At 39.1% G+C, this 15,778-nt stretch overlaps 1 protein-coding gene across 1 annotated transcript in view; it reads left to right on the top strand.

Moving 5' to 3' along the window:
- Positions 1-15,778, top strand: part of EFNA5 (ephrin A5) — a 314,223-nt gene that overhangs the window by 249,578 nt on the left and 48,867 nt on the right. Inside the window, exon 2 of the mRNA XM_004377007.2 lies at positions 12,614-12,906. Coding sequence (XP_004377064.1) covers positions 12,614-12,906 — 293 coding nt within the window. The remainder of the gene's footprint in view (positions 1-12,613; positions 12,907-15,778) is intronic.

The following is a 15,778-nucleotide window of genomic DNA, read 5'->3' on the forward strand; positions in this document are numbered from 1 at the left end:
GGGAAAGCAACAACTGTATTCCCTGTCATTGAGCTAGACAAGCATTTAAGTAGGTAGAGATATTATAGCACTTGAAATCCTCTAAAGTGCTTAGATTTATTTCTTAGAAATAAATGGTGAATTGTTTCTCTCTCTCTCCCCCTTATGTTTCCTTGGGATAGAGCAATTAGTTTCTTATTTTTTATGATTGCATTATTCTTGCATGTATCCTTCTGTGGTCCAGGCTATAAAAGTAAATAGAGGATCCAGCTGTATGAATGACTACCCTTTTAATGAATGTGGGGAGGAAATAATACTAAGTAGTGCAAAACCATTTTTATGTGATGAACCAAAGTACCTTTGTTCCCTAGATCCCCATCTTAAGCCACAGGCCACACCAGTAAATGCTTGCATGAAATGACAGTTTCATATATTCTGGTGTTAACAAAGGTACCGTGTGGTTTGTTTTGTCCCCAGAATGCACTTAATATGATTTTTGAAGGGTGGTGGCATATTCTGTTTTAATTTCCAGGGTCAAGAAAGGGTAAAATGGAGTATGTGACTTTTCTATAACACCTGTCATTCTGTCTCTCGGCGAAAGCCCTGCTGAAACAGTGAGATAACACAGTTGCTGGGTGATAATACAGTCATGTTCGTAGTGCCATGAGTTAATTTCAGAGGTGAAGCTATCGTTACTTAGGAGAATAATGAGCCTTCTCCCTTCAGACCAGCCATTTGCTCAGAACAGCAAATGGACATTGAGTAACTCCCATGAGCAAGGCATTGTAGGAGGTGCCAGCAGCGGCTTAGCTCTTCTCTCTTCCCTTCCCCCTTATCCCCTTTCTTCCCAGTCAGTTTTACCTTGTTGTTTTTCATTGATTCTTTACATTTCTGAAGTCACTGGCAGCAATGTAATTCAATACTACCCCAAACCCAACTCCCAAACATCAGAAGAAACTCCTAAAATAGAGAACCATACCATGAAATGAATGTGGTAGCAATTACTGAACATTTAGCCAGATGCCCTGTTCTTCTTCCACCTAGCAGTGGCCCACGTTAACATGTTCTGATGATGGTTACAGGGTAGACCTTGAGAAGTCCTAGGAAAATGCTAAATAAAGAATATCAAATGCCTGTTTCTATTACCGCCTTCCAACAGTGATCTGTACTGTCTAGTAGAGAGATGAAAGGAAGACATTTCTAGCCCTCAGACAATGCCCAAAGCCGAAGGACAATGGGTTGGCTCTAGTCTTTCTCTACAGAGATTTGAGTTACTGTTTGGTAGGTTTGAAGAGACTCTGGCTGGTTCCTGAGAAAGTTAGTTTCCTCTTCTTACCCTGGCCTGGGGAGCAGAGACTGGATGCCCTGGTAGGAGGGGCACAGTCTGTACTCCCTACACCTCTGCCAACTGGAGCAAACCCCTGGGCATATCCCAGCCAGGCCTGGGCCTGACCTGAGCAGAAGGGAGCCTCAGAACCAGAAGATCCTGTGGATTGCCAACTTGCAGTTGCTGGGACACAGCTCAGAGCAGAACGGTGCTTGGCAGAGGCTGAAAGGGAGCCTTGGATGTTCCTGCCAGCATAATAGGTGGTTGCAGGATTTTGTGAAGCAGTCTGATGAACACTCTCAAATCGAGGTACCTAATGCCACTCAGCTGTGTAATTGGGATGGAGGTGGGCCAATGAGATGCAGCAGTTTGTGCTTAACCTTAGGGGAGTCTTGTTCTAGGAGGCTGTGTGTGGGGGGACAAAAAAAGAAACATTGCAAATAATAAGCTTCTCCGCCTGATTTGTAATGAATTAGTAATAAATGGCCAAGCTCTCTATGAAAGTCTGACAATTACAGAACAGCTTTAGCTAAGTGCACGGGACCACATCTTATTTTGATCAGCTGTAGCATAGCAAAGACATGTAATTATCATAATCTAACAATTAGCCTGGCATCACTTTCCAGTGTTTAATTACCCCGATAAATGATAATTGAATAGAGGACTTAATGACAAGAGAGAAACTTTCATTCTGCCTTAGGTGCTTAAGTTGTCTACTCGCCTAGGCATAATTTTCTGCCATTGCTTGAATAACAATCCTGATTATCATTTTCCTTTTTGCAGTCTGCCATTTTTTCGTTTCCTGATCTTGACTGTTGTTTATAATATTATTTTGCTTCTCTCACAATTTGATACTGGGACCCAGAACACAGAAGCAGATTATTGGGTACTTTGCACAGTTTTCCTGTTTTTAACCATTGCTTTTAATACCCTTCAGCTACAGTTTCCCTTCTTTGGACATTCATGAAGTCACTACTATGTGCCAGATGCTGGGCTAAGTGCTGGGGATACAGAGATGAGTAAACACCAGTGTTATATCCAAGGGGTTCAAGATCTATATAAAAATATTATCAAAAATAATTACAAGTATTTGCTTCCAGCACAGTCACAATCTTCTTCTAAATCTACACATTTGCCTTGGATGAAATCAGTATTTTTTGTGACTACAACTCCCACTTAATTTCTAATGATTCCACATCTCTTTTCTTCCTGGTCCTAAATTTGTATTCTACCTGCTCACAGGGTTGTCACCAACCAAACTAAAGTAACTACTTCTCATATGTCAATTTTGCATAGAAACAGCATCAATTTGTGCTTTATATCAAAGCTGTGAATGACATTATTATTATTACCACCACCACCACCATTTCCTGGCATCATCAAGTATGTTCTTCCCCTTGTCTTATTATGATCAAGCATAAAGGAAAGCCATGAACTTTTAGAGGTTTATTTCTTTTCTTCTGATTTGTTGTTTTTGTTTAGCAATAGATCGATAGAGATTAGTTCCATGCCAGGTAGAGATCAGATATCCCAGTTTTTGAAAAGTCAGGGCCAGATCTTAGATGGTAATGATATCATGAAGTTATTGTCAATCCATATTACAAATATGTATTTCCCTGTTTCACCAGATGCTTAAGAACTATTAAATGATTATTTTCTGAAAATCCCACTTTGAGTTGGTTAGTTGAAAGGAGTAAAGCTCTTTGGTGACTGCTATTATTTTTGAAAGTAGAAATAGTATGAAATTCCGCTGGGTTCGTCCATCCCAATAGGCTATAAAACGGCTACATGTACTAAGTAAAGCAATGTGGCAGGTGGCTTATTGGTTTGATCGACTCCAACATCCGCTGAACAGAATTGGTTTGTTTAATGCTGTTCTTCCAGGACAGTGGCTGGATAACCTGTTCGATGATTTCCGGAGTCTGCTTTCACTGAATCTGTGTGTGTGTGGCATGTGCTCTGTTCTGTGTGTTCTGCTTGATGTAAAACTGGGGATAACTGAGGGCATGAAGTGCGGCTTTGTCAGGAAACTCCTGGCCAGCAGGACTTGAGAAAAAAATCTGTTTTGCATTGTCAGAGTAGCCACCGTTCGGACATACACTGATGTAAATTTTTTTTATGTAAAATATAATTGCCAGATGTACATTCTTTATTTATTTTTAATCCCTGTTTGAAAACCATTTGAAATGATCTATGACGTGCTGGGGCTGTAGAACTCTGGCTGGTTAATTCTTTGGCTGACTTGGCCTGTTGACATTGACACATTCTTACTCCATGCTCGAGGCCTCTTTGGGGGCTTAGAAGCAATTAGACTGTCACCCAGAGCTCCCAGTGCCTTTCTGGAGGAAAGTCTTGTTTAGGCCCTGCCAATTTAATGCTTTACTTCCTTTGGAGCTCCTCCATCAAGCTAATAAACTCCAAATGAGTTAAAACACTGGAGGGGAGAAAATTTTGTGGGCCCTGTATTTGAAACAGGTGCTATTCTTGGGAGATACCCCTTTTAAAAAGTCTTGCAGACTGACGTGGCTTGTACCAGAAAAACGGCAAGCCAAAGCTATTTGGGATTTTTGTCCATGTATTTGATATGGGTAATTAATATCAGCTGTGGCATTTTATAGCTCCTTGTTAAAGTGCCGACACATACGTATACATACATACAAACACAAGAGAAAAAAGGTGACAGATTAGCATACTAAACCACTGATGAATTCTAAGTATCTGGTTAAGTAATTTGTCTTATTGCCATGGCCAGCAAGGCTCTCATGCTTCAGAATTTATAATTAACCAAAACACGCACGGGCACAAACTCTGTTGGAATTTGCATTAATGGATAAACAGAACACCAACTCTGGGTTCCAAATATTTTGTCACTATCTTGTGCTTCACTGCATGAAAATGTATGTGTTGTAGTACAGTAAAACCTGCAAAAGCCAGAACCTGTGTAAGGTGGAAACCTGTCGGAGAAGAAAACCTCAAATATTTTCCACTAATAGAGAGCAATGGAAAAGTGGTAAGACTGCACCCTGTCAAAGGCGGAAAACTTGCAAGCCCAGGGAAAACAACATAGTCCTGTGGAGTTCCCGCTGTCACAGATTTCACTGTATTTACTGCATCTCAGCTGCAAAAAAAAAAAAAAAAAAAAGAAGTAGGAAACATCTCTGAAATTCATCCTTGAGTTTGTTCGTTTTAAGTTTGTAAATCTTCCCTTCTGTGGGAATTTTACTTGTCGCTGGTATGTTCTAGAGCCTGGAAAAGGAGCCCTGGGGGCACAGTGGTTTAAAGCGCTCTATTACTAACCAAAATGTTGGCGGTTCTAACCCACCAGCAGTTCTACAGGAGAAAAGACCTGGTGATCTGCTCCTGTAAAGACAGCATAGGAAACTTTATAGGGCAGTTCTACTCTGTCCTGTAGGGTGGCTGTGAGTTGGAATCAACTCCACGGCACCCAGCAACAGCAGAGCCTGGGAGATCTGGATTGGACTCCCTGAAATTATGTGTTTCAGTCATCATGGAATACCTGTTTCGACCTTAACAACTGGCCTGGTAGTGGTAAACCTGCCCGTGGCTCTGACTGATCATCTCAGAGCTGAAAATGAAGGTCGGTTAGCAGTCCATTTGAGAGATAAACATGTTGCAGCCCATGAGAGAGAAGAAAAAGCGAAAAATTAGCAAAATAAATCTTTGTTCAGCCTCCAATAATGCTAACATTATTTATATGCTGGAAGTTTGGTTTGCTGTCTGTGTTTCTGCTTTAACCTCTGCAGGGGGAGAAAAAAGAGCGTCTTCAGATTGAGGATAGGAAAGCCAGAAGGCTTGCATTCTGTGCGGAAAAGGATAACAGAAGGAGGACAAGAAGAAGTGTGTTATGCAACAGAGACTTCCACCCTGCCCATCTCCTCACAAAAACATATTTACAAACCAATCCCGTGTCCATTTCAGGGCTCACCAGACACTTAACAGACAAATAAGTAATTCTTTTGGTGGAAAAGAGTCATCATATTCTGAAATCAGCCCTTAAACCCATAATAGTACAATTGAAGGTACTGCCAAGACATACTCACTCTGGATTTAGTTTAGAATTTGGGAGGAACCCTAAGCTGATAAATTTGTTTACTCTTTGACCATAAATCATATCCTTCTATTACATTTCAATTTCAGAATGTAATACATTAAGTTGCTGTGTAATTAAAAAAGTGACAATGTAGTTCAGTTCAAACAGGAATATTAAAACCATCACCTCCTTGACAGATTAAAATACATTTAAAATTTAATAATCAACCATCCAGTTAGTGAGAAATAACATTTTCATTATTGAATCCTTTAAAACATTACACGAAGGGGGATGAAAGTGTCTCACAGCATCCTAACCTCTAATAACCACTCTGTCTCCTTTCAGTAATGCTGCTTCTATATTTATGGAGTGAAGAAACTTCACTCAGGAGCTGCTTGATAAAATACCTCAGTACATATTTCCCTGGAAGCAGGCTCTCTGCTGTGCCAGCAACATATGCTAAAGGCCAATTTAGAACGCTTTAAATATGCACCATACCCTTCCTTTTCCAGATACTAAAATGAAATGCGTTTTGGCTTTAGCAGATAAGGATGGAATGAGGGGAGGAGCACTGCAGGGGAAAGTGGCTGAAGATGCTCTCAGAGAAGGATGATTATGATGATGCTCCTCTGCAGCCCGAAACCCAGGGCGCTGCCTGTGTGTCCTTTAGACTCAGCCTCCCCAGCTGTCAGTACCCACAACACAAGAGCATATGGTGGTAGAGGAGGAAGTAAGGTCAACGACATGAAAAACCATCTATTGAGAAAGTAAGGTGTCGTTTACTTACTCTTGCAAACAGGAACCAAAGGACAGGGTCAGACTAAACTGAGAACTTCCACTTGTTAGAGGGTAAGGAACCTAGAGCATTCAAGTACTAGATGTCCCTTCCTTTGAAGGACCCAAGTTGGAAAATCTATTATTTAGTTAGAAGTAAAGTCCTTATGATTCAGGTTAACAGATCTCATAAAACAATGATTTGGTCCCTCTCTCAGTAGAAAATTGGGGGCACACTTTTGATAACTAAATGACAAGACAGTTTTCAATTATTACCTCACCCCCTTTGTCTTAATTTCTTTTGAATTCTGAGGCTCAAGCTGTGATTCACGTTTTCTCAAGACAGATTCAAAGAAGGAGAGATATTAATAATGGCTTTAAATGTCTAATCAAAAATTACATTTGCTTTGGAATGTCATCAGGTAAACAGTGAGAAACAAGCACACATCTCTGTGTAGAGAGGCTCACTTTCCAGCTCAAACCTCAGCTTCCATTGTTACTTTTACTGTCAATAGCCCCTTAAGTTTATTTTTTAACCAACCCTCTAGGCAGCCTCTGGGACATCAAGAACTACTATAAAGTACATAATTCACTGTTGGTATTTGACTTGATTATAAAGAACTAGTTGCTATGCTGAATTTTATTCTCAATTAATTAAAATGACCCTTTCATTATATATGGCATTGATTTTCAACCAGTCTACTGCCAAATTTTCATCAATGTGTAAAGTTTTTTCTTGCCTTAACGGAGTGTATACACTGTTACAGTTCTGTGTTATAGGGAACATTGCCCTGAGTAACCATGCAACACACTGGAGAACGAGGTCCATCTTTCTACACATATGAGGTGTTTCCTGACACTCAAGACTTTTGTACGTGACAATACAGTCAGGGCAGTCATTTCACTCAGACACAGTCGCTTTTCTAAGTGTAGTTAACTGTGCATGCTTTTACATGGTAAACCACTGTGATAGTTTAGTAAAGACTATACTGTAATTATTGCTGCCTTGTTGATGTGCAGCCAGAAGTTCTTATAGTTCAAAACGTAGGGTGATCTCAGAGCGGTAGAAAACCGCTGACACAATGGATGTAATTAGGATAAGGAGTAACAGGAGACATTTACGAGAAAATTTCCAGGCAATTTACAGATGTGTTAAAACAGTGGCCATGCTACTTGTGGCATTTGTAAATACTGGGATGCAGAATTATTCTTCCTGGATGTGAATTTGCTCTTTTAATATGAGAAGCTCATGACAGCTGTTTCCTGATGGAATAAAAGGATCCCTTTATGTGAGTGGCTGGTGAGCCTAACAGCAGCTTATTCTGTGGAAGAATGGAATGATGTGCATGAGTCAGGAGCTAACCCTGCGATTTGAGGTTTAGTCTAAATAAATGTTTACACAGTCCTCAGTTTTCAGTTTAGGAGTTTGGTATCAACCTAGTTGTGAAGAGACTGTGGGCTCTAGTGCAACAAACTCCTCCTGGAAGATCAGTGCAAGTATAAGATAACCCGATAGCATCCAAGCTCTTAAGAGGGCTCCATCTGGGGAGGGAGGAGCCCTGGTGGCAAGTGATTAAGTGCTCAGCTGCTAACCAAAAGGTTGGCAGTTCAAACCCACCAGCCACTCCACGGGAGAGAGATGTGGCAGTCTGCTTCCCTAAAAATGTACAGCCTTAGAAACCCTATTGGGCAGTTCTACCCTGTTCTATAGGGTCATGATGAATCAGAATTGACTCCATGGCAGTGGGTTTATCTGGTGGGGGACATTTCTACAACTGGCAAAGCTTTGGAGGCATTGTGGTTAGAAGGAAAGAGAATATGCTTCAGACCCATATAAGACCTGGATTCAAACCCTAACTCTGCTACTTAACTCCAAAAATCGAGCAAAGTGGATTCCTTATTGGTAAAATGTAATTAATTATAACTACCCAATATGGCTGTTTTAAGGATTTCATATAACAACACATGTAAAGTACATAGCAGATTCTGTATGTAGCAAATGTTTGTTGCATCAGTGAATGGAGGGAAGAACCAAAACCACATCAAGAATGAGAATGATCCCTTTGGGAGAATACAGAGTAGACCTAAGAATCCGACTTTAGCAATTTAGTCTCTCAGAAAGTTGAGTAGGGAAGAGCTTCAGTTCTGAGGTCAGATTGCTTGAGTTTGAATTTTGCCTCCACCTTTTACTAGTTGTATAACATTGGGCACATTGCTTAACTTCTTGATACCAGTTTCCTCATCTTTAAATGGGTGTGATAGTAATGTCTTTTTTGTGTGATTGTGATGGAGATTAAATTGAGGTAATGAATGTAACATACTAAGCACTCAATAAATATCAGCCATGTACTTCTTCACAGTGAAGCCAGAAAAGAATGGTTCAGTGCTACTTTGTACACAGAGAACACAATTCGAGATAGTTGTAGAATATCTGACCCTAAACTTTTCTTTGGATTGGATTTGGGTAGGTTATACAAATGCCTTTTATGAGTCCCAGTTTATCATTGTTTTTACATTTATATTGTCCATTCTTTGAAATTTATGTTAGTAAACTAATTTACACAGTGAGAATCTGAAAGAAACAGGTTAAGTTGATTTTATGGGGAATCATCATCTTTTCTTATATGGATGAGAGGGTCGAAATACTAATCTGTGGGGCAGTCACGTGTTTAATATGGACTCCACAATCATTCACATCACAACTCATGCAAAATCAGAAGGTCTCCAGAATGGATAACTGGTCAACACATTATAGACTGGATCTTCAATCCCATGGTTTGCACTATTAAAATTTTAGCACTTCTAACAGGGCTAAAAGTTGGGAGAGGGGAGCTAAATCTGAGATGTCAAAAATTATGACAATTTGTGGAATAAAGGAGTAACAGAATGGATTCGGACAGTGACAGTTTTAATTTTTATTTTCACTTTTAAGCCTTGCCAAGTGCTAGTAGAAACTAGAATGAGTGATACTTAGGGAAAGGGAAAAAAAAAACAAAAAAAAACTTCCCCTTGAATGTCTTTAAAATCTATAATAATAATATAGTAATATAAAGTGTATCTGGGCATTACCTTTTGCTGTAGTTCTTGTTTGGCTTTCATCCAAAACTGTCAGGCTGCCCTGAGTGCTGATGATTCATATCCCAGCACCCTTTTATCTGAACGTTGCAGTGTCTTGTCTTTGTACTTTGGCATTGATGTTACCTTGATGTTCAAAAATCTTTTAAAAGCAGCACAGGCTTTCCTTGCATCTTGACAAATCGTTGTCTGCTAGTAATGAAGAAAAAGTAAACCTGGTTCTGTGATTGTTGTAAACGTAAAGATAAGCAGCGAAGTAAATACTTTCAGGGGTTTTCTGTTTTGTTTTGTTTTTTTTTTTTTTTATATGATTATGTGTTTTGGGATTCTCTAACTGAAAATTGAATATTCTGATAGTATTTCCTTCTTTTCCTCGTATAAGTCACTATGCTGCTTTTCAAAAGCATGGGTCAAATGGGATTGCTGTGGATCATTTGTTATTTGAGGACAGAATTTAGGATTTTCATATGATCTCTTCTGGGATTTTTCAAAAGGGCAAAGTAGGGACAAGTTTTATATCTGTAGCATATTCCTGCCACTGTTGTTTTAAAATTAGTGTTTTTGTTACTTGCTCATTTTAACATGATTTAATCTGTCCTGATAATAGTAGCAATTCTTTACTTTAGCATGGTGCTTTTCATACATTTCCTCACTGGGGCTTGAAGTAGCCACGTGAGGTCAGCAAGTTTGGTTTTCATTATTATTTCAACTTACATATGAGGAAACTGATGCACAGGGTAGTTTGTGACTCTCCCACTCAACTAACAACAGGTCTGTCCATTCCTTAAATCTAGGTCTACTCACTCAGAATGAGGGGTGATTCCACTTTTATTGTGCTGCATCTCAAAAGGGAACCTCAGCTCTGTCAATGAACATGCAGCATCCACAGCGAAGGCAGTAGTACTTCCGTTGGGATGTACATTGGTCACAGCACCTCTCACAGATCTTTTGTTATGTTCGGAGTTCTGCATTTTAATAAGAACACTGGCAAATTGAAGGACGTAAGGAGGATCAAGAAACTAGAATGATGATGAGCCTGGGAACTATGCTAGAAATAGTCAAAGGAGTCAGGATTTTCAAATCTGGAGAAAGGAGGATATAGGGAGACATAGCTGACATCTCCAAATGTTTTATAGGCTATTGTGTGGAGGAGGAATTAGATTTGTTCTTTTTAATTCCAGGCAGCAGAAATAGGATCACTGGATAGAAGTTAAACAGAAGCAAATTTATGCTCCATATAAGAAAAAACTTTTTAATATTTAGAGATGTCCAAAAATGGAATAGACTATCTCACCATCACTGAAAGTGTTCACGCAGAGAGTGTCCGACTCAAAGATTATATGACTTTATGGACGTTGTATTTCAGTAGTAACATGGCTTTATGATGAAACTTCTGAGGGCTCAGAGAAGAATTTTGTTACTAGCCAAAATCAGGGATTTTGTAGGCTTTTCCACCCTGATTTCAGATAGAGTTGGATAATCAGTGAAACAGGAATTCTTATGGATACTTGGGTATGTGTGTATATCCTTAAAAATACTGTTCAACTGATGCGGAAAGTCATATTAGTTAAAACAGATAAGCAAAACTTTTACAAAACAAGAATTGAAGTAGACAGTGTGGTATATGCAGTGGTGTGTGTGTGTATTTTGACTATTTTGAATGAATTGGCCATGATTTTTTGCTATTTTCATCTGTCTTGTTATTTTCACTTCTTCTCAGTCCAGCCTAAAATACAACCTATAAAATTGAAAGAAATGGGGAGAAAGTCAGTTGATTTAGATGGTTTCCATTTTCTTAATATGGAAAGAGACAGGGCATCAAAAAAGAGAGATTAAGGTGAGTTTGTGAAATAAGAAGATCTACTAAGAAAAATACTGGACTGGGATTTGAAGCCTTCATTTCAGGTCTAACTCAGTTACTCATTGCTTTGTTTTTATGCCTTAGTTTTTATTTCCCTCTAAAATCATAGTGTTGTTCTAGGAATTTTCTTTCCAGGTTTTCAATTTTATGATTTTAATTCTCCCAATTTTATGATTCTAATTTTCTACATTTGCATAGGAAGCTGAGCTGAGAATGGTCTTAGTTTCACCGAAAACAATTCCGTTCGTTGTTCAATCTTCATTCATTTATTCAAAAACATTTATTAAGCAAAATACTATTTTAACAAGAATATGAAAACTTTGCTTCAATATATGTGATTATACGATAAAGAGAAGGATCCAAACTCCCTGAGGGACTGAATTGCTGGGCGGAGGGCTCTGGGGACCATGGTCTTGGGGAACATCTAGCTCAATTGGTATGACACAGCTTATAAAGACCATGCTCTACATTCTACCTTGGTGAGTAGTGTCTGGGGTCTTAAAAGCCTGTGAGCGGCCATCTAAGATACTCCACTGGTCGCTTTCCTTCGGGAGCAAGGGAGAATGAAGAGAACAGGATACAAGGAAAAGATTAGTCTAAAGGACTAATTGTCCACAGCTACCAAGGCCTCCACCGGACTGAGTCCAGTACAGCTAGATGGTTCCTGGCTACCACCACTGACTGCTCTGACCAGGATCACAACAGAGGGTTCTGGACAGAGCTGGAGAAGGATGTAGAGTGTAATTCTAACTCACAGAAAAAAAAAAAAAAAGACCAGATTTATTGGCCTAAAGGAGACTGGAGAAACCCTGAGAGTATGGCTCCCAGACACCCTTTTAGCTCAGTGGTGAAGTTCCCTCCGAGGTTCACTGTTCAGCCTGGGAGTGGACAGCCCCGTAAAACCAAATGAGACTAACGAGGTACAGGAGGCCAATGACAAGGGCCAGAAGGCAGAAGGGGACAAGGAAGCTGGTGATAGGGAATACAAGGTTGAGTAAGGATATTGTTGATGTGTTGTGAGATTGTTAACCATTGTCATAGGGCAACATTTGTAGTAACTGTTAAATGGGAAACTATTTTGTTCTGTAAGCCTTCATCTTAAGTGAGAATAACAGCACAATTGGAAGAGCGTAGTCAATGTCACTGAACTGTGTATGTAGAAATTTTTGAAACGGTGTATCTTTGGCTATATTTATTTTCACCAAAAAAAAAAAAATAAAGAAAAAGGAGATCACAGCAAAACATTCCCTTCATATAGTTTCATTTTGAAAGAATGGCTATTTAATGTAATACTTAAAATGAAATTGAAGCACTCCATTTGTAGGGCATTTTGAAACAAATATAATACAGTTCTTTTCTAAAATGGCTTGTTGTTGCTTATTTGAAACTGCAACATTTCAAATCGTGCCCCAAATCATAATGGCATACAATAAAAATTTCTTACAATAAATCTTTTAGCCCCAGCATTGTTAAAGTGTTCGGCCACTGATTCCAAGCAAAAAGCCTTTCCTCTATGAGTAATCTCATCTTTTTCTTTTTCCAACAGATTCCAGAGGGGTGACTACCACATTGACGTCTGTATCAATGACTACCTGGATGTTTTCTGCCCTCACTATGAGGACTCCGTCCCAGAAGATAAAACTGAGCGCTACGTCCTCTACATGGTGAACTTTGATGGCTACAGTGCCTGCGACCACACTTCCAAAGGGTTCAAGAGATGGGAATGTAACCGGCCTCACTCTCCAAATGGACCGCTGAAGTTCTCTGAAAAATTCCAGCTCTTCACTCCCTTTTCTCTAGGATTTGAATTCAGGCCAGGCCGGGAATATTTCTACATCTGTGAGTATATAGAGATATATTGTGTTGTAGGGCAGCTGCGAGAAACCAGACTAATTTTTTACCCATGTTTCAGAGAGCTAGACTCTGCATTACAGATGTCTCCTTGTAAATGCATACATCAGGATCCCTAGATACATTAGCTGGGAATTGAGAGCACAAATTAGATTAAAGACACAGTGCCTCTCCCCTTATGAAATTGCGTATCAGCCTGTTCAGTGAACCACTGCTGACTTGTATTTCTTTTAAATGAAAATTGCTAGGACATCTCTAAAGCCCAGGAATAGAAAAAAAGATTCCTGAAAAAAAATTAAAGGAAATAATTAAATTTACATAGCTTGGCATCATTGGATTTTTTATTCAGGTGTCAGCAATATCCTTTTGATCATCCACATTTTCAGTCAGTGAAGAAATCCAAAACTCCTGCAAATGTCAGCATGCTGACGATACTCTCTTTGCACCGAGGAGAAAAGACAATTATTAAGGGCGGCTGTGTCTTTACACAGGAAAGACCATGAAGAGCTATCTAGAAAGAGTTCCAAGAGAACTGTTGTGAGTTTCCCACCTGTGAATGTTAAGTGACACTCTGTCTAGAGAGCTCTAAAACTTTCTCAGCAGACCTCTGTATTAATCACATTGCCATGGCCTTGTTTCTGCTCCATCATATGCCTGTTCACTTCTTTAGGCTCATCATAGTCATATATTATAGGCAAGTGTTTCTGAAACTTTACTGTGCATAAGAGTCACCTAGGAATCTTGTTAAAGTGCGACTTCTGACTCCAGGGGGTCTGAATTCTATATTTATAAAGCTCCCAGGTGGTACAATACTGCGGGTCTCTGGACCATACTTTGAGTAGTCAGGTTGTAAGTAATATCTAATTGAGACAACTTGATGTATATCTGGACTTTGCTTTATTAATAGGCATCAGATAAAGTATCTAGCCTTTCCCACATGTTTTCACTGTCAAATGAAGGAGTGAAATGTTGATTTGTTCAAAAGTACGTTTATTGAGCAGCTTATCATGGCTCATAAATGTTGGTGATGCAAGATGGACCGATACTCTCTGTTACAAGGAATGACAGTCTAGTGGGAATCAGTCATGTGAATAGACAGTTACAGTATGAGCAGGCAATTGCTGAATGAAGATAAATGCAGGGAGCAGTGGGAACATGAGGGACGTTGTGCCTTACCTACTAAGAAGAATCGGGAAGTGTGTATAGATCCAAGTAATACCACCCAGCACACTTAGCCTCAGCTTTTCATTCCAGCTTTACCAGACAAGCAAGATAAAGAACATTTCTTCAAGCCAGTGTCCTCTCCTACTCCTTACCTGCACATTTTACATCTACAGGATTTCTAGTTTCTCTTCTTCTCCACAAAACAGAATTTTATAAGAAGTCGGATTTTATCATCACAAGAACACTCTCCCTTATATTGGGATTGAATTTTAAAAGGAAATTGAACAGTAACAGTTTTATTATTTCAGTACATATTTTGGTCATTAGTCATGAGAAAACATGTAAAAGCCTTGATGCTATCTCACATTCTATCCGTAAAATAAGAAAGGAATATTGAGTCGCACAGATGCAGGAAACACTGGCACACAGTGAACTCACACGTTCTCAGGCAGCATGCTCTTGACTTTTGGTGACTTCCTTACTTTGTGAAAGAATGCCATTCAGCAAATGAGAAAAGGGAAAGAGGAGCACTTCAGTTGTGGGATAGCATCTCATTAATCGCCTAACTGTAAAATACTATACCAGTGTTAGAAGAAATTATTGCCAGTTTAGAAATTTTCTTATTGGCATCTCAGAAAACAACAAAAGCGAAAATGAATTGAGAGCACCAAGATGGGAAACATACCTACCAGCTAACTAGTTGATTGTCTGATTATTAGAAATTATAGAATCCATTGAGGTTCATAAGCAAGATGTTCTTATTCAAATATACTCATAGTGTCTATGACTGGTTTTTCCTCATTTGTGGTTAAATTCAATATTTCACTAAAAATCATTATGTGTCTTCTATAACATTCATTTAACAGAGTCATTTAACTGTCAAGGGCTCCCGTCAAAGTAATTGTTCCAAATGCTTCAAAATATCAAGAGCTTTTTGATGTTCAGCTGAGTTTAACTTGAATTACTTTTTTAAATGAAAGGTAAAATAGCACAAAATTAGCAGCAAAGAAATATTCATTTGCAAGAAGCACGTTGGCCTGGTATTTGGTTAAATTGAATTTTCAGCCATGTTTTCGGACTATAAAAGCCTCCTCCCCTTTCTTTTTTAGTAGTGAAAGGGTCTCTTCTTTCTTTCACTATTGAGAGCAGGAGCGGCAGAGCTAATGTGGATGTCTTTAACAGACGTTTAATATACTGTGGTCATAATTAAAGTAAAGGATTCTTAGGGGAGAATTGGCCCTCAGTTGAATTTTCCTGTCTTCTAATATGCATGGAATGAACAAGATGATTGGGAAATGGCTCTTTTCACACTTTCTACGTTACCAAAAAGCTCTTAGTGCTGATCTCAGGAATGAGCTTGACTGCCTACCAGTCAATTGATAAAATGTTCTTATTAGGCCAGGAGTGCTTTTCAGCTCCTCATGGCCTTGAAATCTTTTCTAACTTATCCAAAGGAAAGAAAGTTGCAACCTTTTCAGCAGTCCTGCATTAGTGTGCTAGAGGAAGATTTAAGCTTAGTGGTGACTGGAGTGCCAGCGTTCAGATACACTGATTTGGAGGAAGGGGAGATGAGTATTTCATAACAGTACATTCACCTCGTCACTTAGACTAAGAAAGGGCCCAAATCAGAGAAATTGTATCGTGTTCTGCTTTATCCTCAACAAGATTTATTTTATTTTTAATTTTTTTGTTCTAT

Source organism: Trichechus manatus, unplaced genomic scaffold, assembly GCF_000243295.1.
Source record: "Trichechus manatus latirostris isolate Lorelei unplaced genomic scaffold, TriManLat1.0 scaffold00047, whole genome shotgun sequence".
NCBI classification, from domain to species: domain Eukaryota; kingdom Metazoa; phylum Chordata; class Mammalia; order Sirenia; family Trichechidae; genus Trichechus; species Trichechus manatus.